Source organism: Sinocyclocheilus rhinocerous, unplaced genomic scaffold (assembly GCF_001515625.1).
Source record: "Sinocyclocheilus rhinocerous isolate Xijiao unplaced genomic scaffold, SAMN03320098_v1.1 scaffold3663, whole genome shotgun sequence".
Taxonomy (NCBI): domain Eukaryota; kingdom Metazoa; phylum Chordata; class Actinopteri; order Cypriniformes; family Cyprinidae; genus Sinocyclocheilus; species Sinocyclocheilus rhinocerous.
In genome coordinates this window covers 20,774-34,604 of record NW_015630018.1, presented here as the reverse complement: position 1 = coordinate 34,604, position 13,831 = coordinate 20,774, and the positions used below count along the sequence as shown (strand labels likewise).

The window sequence follows — 13,831 nt, the reverse complement described above, 5'->3', positions numbered from 1 at the left end:
TTAAAAATCTCAGTTTGTGTTCTACTGAAGAAACAAAGTCACCTACATCTTGGATGCCCTGGGGGTAAGCAGATAAACATCCAATTTTCATTTTTGGATGAACTATCCCTTTAAATTTGATCAAACTTAATTCAAGACTTCATAAAGACATGCAAAAAAAACCCCGTCCCATATAAACGCACACATTGCCACATGAAATTGAATTTTTTTTAATGAACCTGCAACATATTCTGAATTATAGCATTTAGATTAGTCAATGCTGAATATGAAATGTTGAATTGAAAAGCTGTTTCTTGGATTACCTGACGAGATCCATGCCCAGGAGAGCCTCTTCACCATCCGCACTCTCTTTCCCCCAAACCGCCTCGTTCCCGATGCACACCTGATGCTCGTTTGCCCCCATCTCTGCCCCCCACAGCCAGGCGGGACGACTCAGGACCACTGCATACGTCTGAGCCACCTGCTCTATCTCTATATATGTACACTGATCACATGACAAACAGAATCGTTTAACAAAAGGGTTCTTTTATGTTCGATAATCAGATTTTGAACAATAATCAAGTGTACACTACTCATTTGAAGCCTGTGGAAGAAAATACAGCTGGATCAGATCTTCTCGAGATACCTCAACTTTTTCTTCTGGTTCATGGCTCTTAGCAGGGAAGTAGACCACCTCTTGAACTTCATCGCAGGGTCTGTCCGAGTTCTTTCCGAAGACTATCCGCTGACCCTCTGTAGATGGAGGCAAGGCTACAAAAGTGTCGCAGGAGGTTGGGTACATCCTGAAATAAAAAGTGTATAAACAAAAACATTCAGTGGAGATTATTTCAATGTTTTTGCCCAATAACATACAGTGTTCATGTGCTGAAAAACTACTTTAGGAGTTATGATGCCAACATCTCTGTTCATGCATGGATGACATGGCAACCATTGATTCATAAAAAATAAAATAAAATTAAAAAAAACTGACCTTGAAGTACCAGGAAATTAAAATATACCACATCAACAGCATGAATGAACTCTTAGTAGCATATAGGTCTTTGCATGAAGTATTCTTTACCACTATTATGGTAGCTTTTAAGATGCATAACGCTGATTCAAATATTACAGCAATCATTTTTACAATCATTCGTATACAATATGCCTTACATAATATGATTTACCTTGTCCAACTCAGCGTATATACAACTACCAGGTACGACGAGGATCACTGTTCTGTCCGATGAGATTAAGCATCTGTTTACTTTCCTTTTCCTTTCTCCATAAACAGAACTGCCTGCAGACTGACACAAAATAAATCCGCATGCTCGGCGACCTGATTCATTATCATGCAAACACCCGCGCAACCGATCTAATGCGTGAGTCTCAGTCGATCCACGTGTGTGTTTAATCAGCGGGGTAAAGTGGGCGGAGCAACGGCGCACCAGTCACATGGTTGCGCAGTAGCTTTTTTGATTGGCTATTTGATTCCGCTGTCGCAAACACTGCACTATAAAAGCATTATCAAATAGAAAATATATCAACATAATGCAAAACAAGTATAATATAAATAACAAACATTACAGGAGTGCAAATATAATTATAGAAAATGATAAAATAATGCAAATCAGTCAAATGAAAATGAAACACTTGTATAATAATGTTGATTTGACATAATTTATTATGATGTATTACTACATGCGCTGTACATGTTTTGAAATTAAAATAAAAACATTTGGAAAAACCTGGTTTCTTTCTTTCTTTCTTTCTTTCTTTCTTTCTTTATTCTTACAAATACAGCCAGCTAGGATGAATGAATGAATGCATAAATAAATAAATTAATTAAATAATAAAAGTCAAACATTAAAATGTTTACAAATATTATCTCATTTTACAGCTTTCTAATTTTTTTTTTTTAACTTAATAATGTTTTAGGTATTGTTCAACTTGACGGCTTATTTCTCCCAAATTTATATTTATGAATAATACATTTACCTCATAGAAATAGTTGTTAATAGTAATATGGAAAACCCCGGATGAGATACGTTGCGCCGCTCTCAACGTCATTGCGTCATAAAGAAGCGCCGCTGCTGTTGTTTTGTTTTGAAGTTTTGATCGTTACACTGGTGGTCGAACATGGGGAAGTCTTTTGCTAATTTCATGTGCAAAAAACATTTCCATCCTGCTTCAAAATCCAACATAAAGAAGGTAAGCGGGAGGTTTTAGCTAGCAAGCGACTGTCGGTCTGCTGTCAACATTAGTTCAGATCTTTCTGTATGTTTCTAATTGGACACGCAAATGAATTTAGTCACAAACACATCACATGGTTGTAATGATATAATGTTTTTTTGTTTGTTTGATCAGTTAATTATATAGAAAGCAGAGTGTGATGTTTTCAGATGAAGGCAGTCGTTTATTAGTATGTTGAGAGGCAACCTGCTCTCATCAGGCAAACTCTTCATCACTTTGATTGTCAGGCATGGATCGCAGAGCAAAAACTAACCTTCGAGAAGAAGCAGCAGCAGGAGGAGCTGATGCAGGCTTACCTGAAGGAGCAGGACACATACAACAACAGCTTAGAGGAGCTGCACACAGCAGTCACATGTGCTGGCAAGACTTCAGTTCATTAAATGTGCTTTTGAAACCCGTTTGAGTTTATCTTGGTATTTTGCTTCATAAACCTGGGAATAATATTCAGGCATTTACCTGTGAATTTGTCTGTTGCATGTATTATATTCCAGACTGCTGATGGGAGATGATCGTGTGAAGAATGGCCTTAATTTCATGTATGAAGCACCTCCAGGAGCATCTAAAGGTGATACACTTGCGATAAAGTCATTCATGTAAGTGATGCTAACTTATCTTTTTCTTCCTAATCATGACTAAACATGAATACATAAATATTTTTGATTTAATCAAAGAAAATTAAGAACCTGAAAAAAAAATAAGTTAAACTAAAGAGTATGTATTCACCTGTTTTTTTTTTTTTATTCTTTATATCATCACCAACTTCCTCCAGAGGAGACTAAAGAGGTCATGTTCATTTACATTATGTTAAAGTTTGTTGTTGATTATTAGTGATTGTGCTCTGTCACACTTTTAGATCTGAATATTAAACTCGTCAAGTGTGTTTAACCCCATAAAGCCTACTGCATTATATTTAATAGACACATTTTTAAGGCATGTAAATCATCACCGTGATCAAATTTCCTCAAAAGCACAAAGTTATACATGCCTTCTGTTGTCTGATTAATAGTTTATCATTGTTTTATCAAGAAATAACATCCCCTTCACGTAGTCATACGCGTGTTGTTTTGCTGTGAAATCTTTACTGTTTTTTATAAAGTAAACATAAGAATACATTTTAAATTGTTAACAGTATTTCAGGATGAACATTTCCGGGACTGAAGCAACTTGGGGTTTATTTGATTATCCATACATCTTTTTTTTTTTTAGAAAAATAATGTTAAGATGTGTTTATCAAATATGGTCATCAGGCTTTTGAGGAACATTTATTTGTTCATCTCTCAATCACAATTGTATTGCATTGCATTTTATGTTTTGATACTACAGAGCTTTGAACATCACATTTAAGATTTTGTCTAAATGTGTAAATTGTAAAATGTTTCATTTCATAAAATTAGATTTTTCTGACTATTATTTCATATGTTAGGCTTTACAGAGTTATGAAGGCATTTTCCACAGGCAGCTCATGGTATCACCTAAAATGACTGCACTATCTCCTCCATAGGAAGGAGAATCTGAGTACAGGTTTGAGTGGCAGAAAGTAGCTCCTCGTGAAAAGTAAGTTCACAAGTTGTTATAGGTTCTCAAATTTGCACGTTTATGCATTTCTTACTGTTATTTTCTATCTTCTCAGGTATGCATAGGATGACATGAATATTCGAGATCAGCCTTTAGGCATTCAGGTGACGTATCATTCTGTGCTCTACACCTTCATATATGTAGATTAACGATTATTCCACAAATGTCTAGATGCAGTGAACATTGTGAGTGTTGCACTTGTTTAATTGTTTTAGGTGCGGAATGTGCGCTGCATTAAGTGTCATAAATGGGGTCATGTGAACACGGATCGTGAGTGTCCCCTCTTTGGTCTATCAGGGATCAACGCTAGCTCTATGGCCAGTGATGAAGCAGGTATAATGCTCTTTCCTTATAGTGTCCAATTCAGTCCTTATGGCAGGTTTGCTCCACTTATATTAGAGCTGATATACACTTTCAGACCTGTAGATGGCGACAGTGTCTAAAAATGCACCTAGAAATTCTACAATACAAAAAAAGTTCTGAATACAGGTGTTTTTGAGCCAGTGCCATGTGACTAATGGCATCATATGAAAGTGGACTTTAGAACACACACACACAGTCCCTAACAGTAGTAACCTTCAGGAGTAACTATCCTGAGCTGAAGCAGTTAGGCAAACATTTAAGTGCATTTCATGTTTTTAAGGTTTTAGATGATCTACTATAATCTAATAAATTATTTGAGATTATATGATGCTGGTGAAGTATTTTTATTTTTAAGTATGCTAACCTGATGAACATTGATCCCTTGTAATGCATGAAGCATTCTGTCTGAAAAATCTTCATCTTGTTAAGACCAGATAAATGTAGTGATAGCAAATACATTTCTTTTGAAGAATAAAAAATATGATGGAATATTTCATACACAAACTACTATTATTATCCAGACATGTCAACTCAAATATAGACAGGGTTATTATAGTTTACTAAAACGAAATCAGCATATTAGAATGATTTCTGAAGGATCATGTGACACTTTATACTGGAGTAATGGCTGATGGAAATTCAGCTTTGCATCACAGAAATAAATTATATTTTAAAGGATATTAAAATAGAAACCATTATTTTATATTGTAATAACATTTAGCAAGATTACTGTTTTTTTTCTGTATTTTTGATCAAATAAATGCAGCCTTGATGAGCATAAGAGACTTCTTTAAAAAACATTACGAGTCTTATTGATCCCAAACTTTTGAGCGGTAGTGTGTGTATATATATATATATATATATATATGAACTTATTTTATTTCAGCTAATTTCCAAGGCAACATTTCTAATTTTCATTTAGTTTACCTTGAAGTACTAAAATAACTAAAACTAAGACAAACAAATAACTATTAATAAAAAAAAAATTTAAATTTGCTATTTAAAAACAGCAACTAATAAACATGACAAAAACATGCTACAAAATTAAAACTTTAATTCAAAATAATAACAAGAACTATAATAGTATGTCAGTGATACTAAAATAACACTGTTTCCAGAATAAAATCTAAGAATCTAAGTTGTATAGATACTCCACCCAAAATTTAAAAAGAAATAAAAATCATATTTTTTTTGAAGAACATGGGGAACCAAACAACACTGACTTGGACAGAATTTGACAAATAAATCACTGATATTTTTCTAAATAGTTTTGGAACAACATGAAGGTGGGAAAATAACCACATAATTTTAATTTTTGGGTGGAGTATCACTTTATCTTCAAATTAAAAGACTTTGAGGTAGTGTGGTGTACCTTGATACTTTTCTCTCCGTTTGTGTGGTTGCGTTTCTATTATTCAGATGAATCAATGTGGCGGCAGTGTCTCCTGAGAGCTGCTCACAGTGTGTGTATGTTGTAGCTAGGGATGTACCGATATGAAATTTTTGACCGATAATTCTTTATTTTTCTCTGAAGGAAATAATGCATTATTTATCGGCTTTAAGATATCGGCCAAATTTTCTTATCGGGCCGATACCGATAACAGAAAAAATTTGCATTTATCGGCCGATACCGATATGGTGGCCGATATATCGTGCATCCCTAGCAGAGCGCAGATAGATACTACTCTTGTGTTGGTGGGGAAATGTTATTATTTAGTGTTTTGATTGGTTGAAACCTCTGCTTCAGCAGAATAATACTGTACGCCTGACCCAGCTGGAAGACAAGGGAGTTGATTTGGTGTGTGTTTGTGTTAACAAAGCCGCTAGTGTACGTCTCTCTGGCATGATCACACATTATTTGTTCTGAAAGAGTGATTTGTCCTAACAGGTCCGACAATGCACCCCTCCGAGTTAATGGCAGAGATGCGAAACAGTGGGTTTGCGCTGAAGAAATGTGTCCTTGGGAGGGACAGCACCATGTGTGATCCAGCACAGGTAATCTCCTGGCCCCTGCCCAAATATGACCCATGATATCCATGTCTGGAGCTCAGCGTGGGATTGCAGAAAAACGTCCAGTTATTGAACAGACGGCTCACGAGCGATTCCCTAGAAACTAGAACTGATGAGACCAACAACTACAATTGCAAGAGAGCAGAGACATGCTGGATTTCACACTGTGCTTCTACACAACAGTGTTAATGTGTGTGTTTGTGCTTCAGGAGCTTGAGGTGGAGTTCCTGAAGTCTCTGACCACCAAACAAAAGCAGAAACTGCTTAGGTGTGATTATTTATTACACACACACAACCAGCTGACTTTATAATAATCACATTGATGTCTAATTACTATTAATATAAAGTGGTATAAATAAAATGGTCACACTTTAATTTCATTATTAACTATTAACTACGACTTTTGCCTCAATAAACTCCTAATTTGCTGCTTATTAATAGTTAGTAAGGTAGTTTTTAAGTTTAGGTGTGGGGTAGGATTAAGGAATCTAAAATAAGGCATCAATATGTACTAATAAATAGCCAATATGCTCGTAATAGGCATGCTAATAAGCAACTATAGCGAGTATTGGACCTTAAAATGCAGTGTTACCAATAAAATGAAATGGAAAAGGAAAAAAAAGTAATATTATTAGTGTCACCTAACTATTTTAATTTATTTTCTTTTTTTGAGATTGAAAAATAGAATATCTGTCATTTTTAAAGTCTTTATAAACTACTTTTAGTTCAAGCAAGTAGCTGTTTAGCATAAATAGTGGCATTAGCCTTCCATTTGTGTTGTAATAATTTATTAACCACAAAAAAAAATGTAAACAAGGCCCAAAATATACATTGGTTATATAATATACACACTATATACTACGGTTTAAATGATTGGGGTTGGAAAGATTTTTTAAAATGTTTTAGAAAGAAATCTCTTATGCTCACCAAGGCTGTATTTATTTGGTGAAAAAGATAGTAAATACAATAATATTATGAAATTGTATTACTTTTATTTATTTTAATTTGAAATAACTATTTTATATTGTAATATGTTTAAATGTAATTTATTCCTGTGATCAAAGCTGAATTTTCAGCATCATTACTCCAGTCTTCAGCGTCACATGATCCTTCGGAAATCATAATAATATGCTGCTCAAGAAACATTTCATCTTATTATTATTAATGTACGGTTTAAATGATTGGGGTTGGAAAGATTTTTTAAAATGTTTTAGAAAGAAATCTCTTATGCTCACCAAGGCTGTATTTATTTGGTGAAAAAGATAGTAAATACAATAATATTATGAAATTGTATTACTTTTATTTTAATTTGAAATAACTATTTTATATTTTAATATGTTTAAATGTAATTTATTCCTGTGATCAAAGCTGAATTTTCAGCATCATTACTCCAGTCTTCAGCGTCACATGATCCTTCAGAAATCATAATAATATGCTGCTCAAGAAACATTTCATCTTATTATTATTAATGTTGAAAACAGTTGTGCAGCTTAATATTTTTGTGGAAACCATGATGCATTTATTTCAGGATTCTTTGATGAATAGAAAGTTCATAAGAACAGCAATTATATAGAATAGAACCTTTAAACACCAGTGTATATAAACACACCATATAATTATAAAATATAAAATGCACACAAAACCAAATGGAAAATGTCCACAATATACTGTAACGATGACCAATTAATCTGCTGTCTGATAACTGTCATCCCCTTCTTCTTTTTTTTAGAAAACGTGACCGTCTTGAAAAGAAAAAGGAGAAGAAGAGCAAAAAGAAGCAGAAAAAGAAACAAGTTAAGAGTGCGAGTTCATCCAGCAGCTCATCAGACAGCAGCAGTGGCTCTGAGGATGAGAAACACGCCGGAAAGAAAGCCAAGAAGAAGAGCAAGAGAAGGAGAGACTCGTCCAGTGACAGCAGCGCTGAGAGAGAGCACGAGAAAGACTCAGAAGTCACCAGACAACAAGCACAGCAGAGAGAGATGGAGAGACGACAAAGAGGGAGGTAGAGATAGACACAGGAGCAGGAGTAGGGAGAGGAGGAGAGAACGGAGCAGGAGCCCTCGGCGACGGAGAGAAGAGAAAGAGAGAGGTAAGGAGAGATACAGGAGCACGAGCAGGGAGAGAGAGAGAGAGGAGACGGGAGCAAAGAACGAGACAAGGGCAAGAGGGAAAGAAGCAGAATTCATGTTGTTCCAAACCCTAACCACTGCAGAACCTTAAAATGAGTCTTTGTGGTTCTTGACTTATATTCCACGTCTTCTGGAGTCATTCAATAACTTTTGTGTGGCAAACAAACCAAAATTCAATTCATCATTCATGTACGTTCATAGAGGTCACAACTGCTGTTGTACAGGAAAAACTAGCTGTTTAAATGTATATATTTTAACATTTTCTTTCCTAAAGTCGTAAGGATTTGGACCGACATGAGGGTTGATAAATGACAGAAACTGAATTTTTTTTGGGTGTAAATTATTTGTTTGGGTGGCTTTCCCATTTGTTCCCCATTCACAGGCAGCTCTGGGAATTTCTCCAGAAGAGGGAGCTCTGAGAATGTAAAAACTCAACCTGTTATAGAGCAGAATTCAAATGATCTTTGGCTCATTCTTTCAGTTTTTTTTTTTCAGTGTGTTTGCTGTAGTCCTGGTTCAGCACATGTTCTCTTTTCTCTAAGCATTTAGCCCTTCCTAAATGTAACGTTTGTTTGTCTCTGAGTCTTTTTACAAGAGGGTACATATTCCATTCATAATAACTTGATTCATGATTTTGCAGTCTGTTCATTTAAGTTAATTTAACTATGTTTTTAAGCTCCTTTCTTACCTTAAATCCGTTTATACAACTTGTAAATAAATAAAAAAAAAAAGTGTAAAATATAGGTATTGTGAAATGTCTGTTACTCCTCAACCACATTCAACCTTCCCAACTCTTCATCCTCATCATCTCAAAGAGGACGGAGTTATTTAATAGTTGTTTAAATGGTTTTGTTTGGGAAATTATTTGGTAGTTTGGTAGTAACTGAATCTTGATTTTTTTTTTTCAGGGGGACATTTCTCTTTATTTCTCGTTATTATTGTGTTCAGCTGCAAAATTAATTAGTTTCCTGGCGCTGAAGTACTATGAAAAAGTCTATTTAATTGCGATTCAAATTATGTTGGATATTATAGGAACATAAACACTGACTATTTTAGTTTTTGCATGTCACTGGAAAACATTAATAACCCACTGAAATGCTGAATGTGACTGAAAAACATTATCAGCTACCATTCTCTGGAGTGAATCGGTTGATTTATTATTATTAATAATAAGCATTTAATTTGTTAACACGATCTGCGATTGATGGACATTTTCTGACTAAAGGGGAGATGAAAGAGCAGCGCCGCTCCGGGAGCGCGGGAAACTCACACTACCGTCACGGCTGAGTTTCCCGCGCCGCGGCGCTCCTCTTTGATCTCTCTTTTATTACCACGCGGCAAACAAAGCTGACTTCTGCCTCGCGCTCAGTCAGAGGGCATTCCAGAGAAACGCGAACAAAAGGCCGTGAGTGACAGCGCTACTGTCCGCCACCCCAGGCGCATCACTCCCCTCCAAAAGCCTGAAAGGCACTTAGATCTTGTCCATGTAGAAGCTCCCGTTTGTAAATCTTAATAGAACCATATAATTGTAAAGCGTGCTCGTGAATGCCTTCACGCCCAAATAGCGCTCATTTCCGTAACACAAATTTTGAATTGTGTGCCATAAAATCGTCGCATCCTACATTAACTTTTAAAAGACCGAGAACTGCGTCTGCTATTTGGAGAAAACACTGCCTAAATTGGTGTAAAACGGAAATTGCATTTTATCATATTTAAAGCCTTGCATATTTGACCACTATATTTTGCAATTGAAAGATTTATTAACCTTAAATATTTTTTATTCGTTATTTGCAAAATGTTATCAGCTTTTCACGAGGTCATTAAATGATAATGGACTGTTTTCTATTTGTGTAGGCTATTTTTTTTTTTCCTGAATAGGCTTACTGGCTGTGATCGGCACCGGCCACCAGCACACAAAAGGAAATGAAAATAATTTTAGTCTATTGCCTTCTGGTGAATTTACCTTGTAGCACAGAAAGCGTGTGGAGCAGACGCGCAGCCCTAACGAGTTCCCAGGCAGGGCTCGAGCTGTAATTATTCCGCCGGGTTTTCTGTGGGATCGGACGCTGCACTGGGTAAACACAAAGAAGTCAGAGAGCATCCTTGAACCTTTTCAGTACAGGGCCACTGATATTCAAATAACAGCCAGGGACCATTTGACAGCGAGAGCATTTTAAATCCAACATTAGCATAAGGCCTCTCCCCATTTCCCCTTTCAAAAGTGGCATCCAGAAAAGGCAAGAAAGGAAGAGAAGAAAAAAAAACTGTTCCCATAACACCAAATCAAGTGTAGCGTTTTATAAAAGCTAAACGATGCTTTATGCCTTCAGCACTCTCTTGGATGGACATTTTCCGTTTGACATGCAAATTTAAGCAGTTAATTTGAGCAATTCAAATAAATATTCAGAGGCCCTTTGTCACTGAATCCCCTCGGAAAATGTGCGATAAAGAGCTGCTGAACAAATGATGTCTCGGAGAGTAATTAGATATTTGATAAGACACGAATCCCTAATCGCCAATACAAGACACATGGGGCTGCGATGCGCTCCAAGTCATAATTAATACTATTTAACAAGATTTTCATTTGGACAAAAAATGCCTTTTCGGGGCAATAACTATTGATTTATCCCACTGGGAAAAACGAGTCTACATTATCGATGTATAGACTGCTCTATTTCATTTTTTCTAAAATGTAAATAAATATGCGTAATAATTACGCGCGGGCTTTAAACGATTACAGTTGAGACTATAATTTGGGTGAAAACATTTGCATCAGACAACCCAAGCTTTCGATTTTAAATCCCTTTAATTACCAAATGAAAGCCTCATAAGCGTGACTTTGTACAATTAAACATTTATATATTTTTAGCAAGGTAAAGGAAAGGTTAAATGAATTTTAAATAGCTGTGTAACATACATACTGACATCCACAAAGTGCGTCGGAAGGAAAGAAAATTCCCTGAATTTCAGGATCCACCACAAAACAATCATAAGTAACATCTACAGGGAAAAATAACATGTTGTTTTTGTGGATATATGTACACAATTAGCTCAGCCGGCAGCCGTGGTTATTTAGTTCCCTCTTTAGCGCACCGATTCCGCAGCAAATGTCCACTGTTAAAAACACTGAGCCTTGATCGTCCTGAAAGCTGAGGCGTTCGTCCGTGCGCAGCAGAAATAGCCAGTGTTGCACTGAATTTGCTCTTTCCAATGCAATGTCCGAGTTCGTCACATACTCCAGACCCGTTTCCTATTCTTGATTCACCCAGGAGGAAAATGCTTTTGAGGTCATACTCGTAAAATCATGCTCAGGACTCGTGGTGTGGAGACTGATCTTTGACCGTGACCCGTGGGTTCACACCCTCTAAAATCAGTTCGGGCGACTCGGACCTGGGCGTCTCCAGGTTGCTGGTGTCGGTGTCACTGTCGCTGCCCTTTTTGCCTCCACCTCCAGCGGTGTGTGTTTTGATGTGTTTGCTCAAGTGGTCGCTCCTCATGAAGCGCTTGTTGCACACCGGGCAAGCGAACCGCTTCTCCCCCGTGTGAGTGCGCAGGTGCCTCTGGAGCTCGTCTGACCTGGTGAAACGTTTGCCGCAAAAAAGCCAGTTGCACACAAAGGGCCTCTCGCCAGTGTGCCACCTCAGATGCGCCTTGAGGTGAGACGTTTTCCCGTAGACTTTACCGCAGCCCGGGATGTGACAGCTATGGAGTCCTTTCCTCCGCAGGCTGGCCCCCGCGGGCCCCAGCCGCTCCGCCTCGTGGCAGTTCGGGCAGTCGCATGTGGCCCGTCCGGAGTATCTCCTGGAGGACCTGGACGAAGTCCCTATGCCCGAGCTGGCGCCGGAGATCATAGCGTTTGTGGCCGACGCGTCCGTGTAAGTGGGAATCACAGTTTTGAATCCCTCCTGCGTCAACAGGTGTTGGCTGGTGGACAGGAGGTGGGACGCCGTTGGGCTGATGCCGGCGGAGCTGAACGCGGAGTGCGTGAGGCTGGAGAAGTCCGGGTTGTAGCTGCTGAGCTGCGAGTGGATGGCTTGTGGGGTTCCGGAGTGCAGCGAACTTTGCAAAGTGCCTGCCGGGTTTTGCACCTCGAGCCACGACCCCGGGTTCGTGTGCACGTCCCACCACGCGGACGCGCCGTTGGCTACTTCGCCCGAGATGGTGGAGTGAAAGCCGGACTTGTACCACGATTCGTAAGGGTGCGCCATGCCGACCCGCGGATATAAAGTCTCTGCCGACGAGTGAACTTTGGAAAAGAAGGCGGACTGTCCTGACTCCTGCGAGGAAACGCTCGCCGTGTTGGAGAACAAGCTGCTGTATTCGGCGGAGAACGCGGAGGAGGTCGGCGAGGTCGAGGCCAGGCAGAAAGCGCTGTTTCCCGTGCCGGTGGAGGTCGTTAGTCCGGAGGTGCTTCGGCTTGTGCCGACGCTGAATCCGGGCAGGCTGGAGCCCAAGTTGCAGCTCGACGAGGATCTTTTCCAGGGATGAAATCCGCCTTTGGAAAACGCGCTGGAGTCGGGAAGAGTCGTGAGGGGACTGGTGTTGCCAATTTTGTTGCAGGTTGCAGCCAGCATGGCTAAAGGGGTAGTTCCAAAACGCGGCTCTTCCTGTTTGGATGAGAAGTTTATGCTGTTTACTAGACAGTAAAACATAGTTGGGGTGTTTTGAAAATCAAACAATCCAACAAGTCTAAACCAACTGTCTGAATAAAACCAAAACACTGAGTCAAGCGCGAAAAACAGTTGCTTCACTTGTGAATTTTTTTCTTAGTAGTTTTCAAAATTGGCTAGTTGGCTCTTATAGGCTCTTAAAAAGTCTTTAAAGAATTTCACGTTTACATTATGGTAGTATTGTTATTTTTACTAACTAATGAATAAACAATACTCTATTATAAATGCAGTGTTTTATTATATTAGTATTGTTTTCCAGAAAGAATCATTTCGCTGAACATGGTTTTCGAGTTTTCAGTGAGCTTCTTCAGGTTAACCTTCAGCGTTCTTTAAAACACCAGTACTAGTAAAGGCTGATTTTCTTACAAACGAGACCATTAAAATAATAATGCCTTTGTGGAAGTTGAAAAGGTTTTCTTGTGGCATCATTATTTTTAAGAATGTAAATAAAAGCCATTGAAAAGTTTGAATGCAAGCACGCAAGCAACAATGAAACGTCAATACCATTAGTAAAATTAACAGAACGAAAAATACGTCGGATTAAAATGAAGAAGTGCTTGCTTACCCCAAGTATAGACGTAGCCATATCCAGGGCCCTTCCTAGGCAGCTAGTTGAAGAGAACAATGACTCAGTGTTCCAGTGTGTCTGAGGGACAGTGCGCTGAAGCTTTACTCTCTCTACTCGAGTTGTATAGTGAGCGCGTGCTTTGAAGTACAGCTGGCTGCAATACTCAGCCAATCTGAGCGCGCGGCGAGTCGCGTCTGACCAATGAGCGACGCGACCATGACAGAAATACTAAAGCTGCACGTCAATCAATGACTGGGGTTCTGATCCCACTGTCAAGCAATAAGCCA

General features: G+C 38.4%; 2 protein-coding genes and 1 pseudogene across 2 annotated transcripts in view; 1 reads left to right on the top strand and 2 right to left on the bottom strand.

Annotated features, from left to right (window-relative positions):
* Nucleotides 1–1,315, bottom strand: part of LOC107739455 (secernin-3) — an 8,107-nt gene extending 6,792 nt beyond the window's left edge. Inside the window, exons 1-3 of the mRNA XM_016551562.1 lie at nt 1,164–1,315; nt 626–782; nt 303–484 (exon numbers count right to left, since the gene is read on the bottom strand). Of these exons, the coding sequence (XP_016407048.1) occupies nt 303–484; nt 626–781 (338 nt within the window). The 5' untranslated portion in view covers nt 782; nt 1,164–1,315. The remainder of the gene's footprint in view (nt 1–302; nt 485–625; nt 783–1,163) is intronic.
* Nucleotides 1,316–2,060: 745 nt separating this feature from the next.
* Nucleotides 2,061–7,944, top strand: LOC107739456 (corepressor interacting with RBPJ 1-like; annotated as a pseudogene).
* Nucleotides 7,945–11,181: 3,237 nt separating this feature from the next.
* Nucleotides 11,182–13,621, bottom strand: LOC107739462 (transcription factor Sp9). The gene is made up of 2 exons (XM_016551570.1): nt 13,542–13,621; nt 11,182–12,913 (listed from the first exon to the last, which is right to left on the bottom strand). The coding sequence occupies exons 1-2, from the start codon at nt 13,560–13,562 to the stop codon at nt 11,615–11,617; spliced, it is 1,320 nt and encodes a 439-aa protein (XP_016407056.1). The 5' UTR covers nt 13,563–13,621; the 3' UTR covers nt 11,182–11,614.
* Between the last annotated feature and the right edge of the window lie 210 nt (nt 13,622–13,831).

Excerpts from the sequence above, each read along its gene's own strand:
- LOC107739462 (XM_016551570.1), bottom strand. The coding sequence starts at position 13,562 with ATGGCTACGTCTATACTTGGG. Across the intron at positions 12,914-13,541 it reads TGGCTACGTCTATACTTGGG|GAAGAGCCGCGTTTTGGAAC; the intron begins GTAAGCAAGCAC and ends TCATCCAAACAG.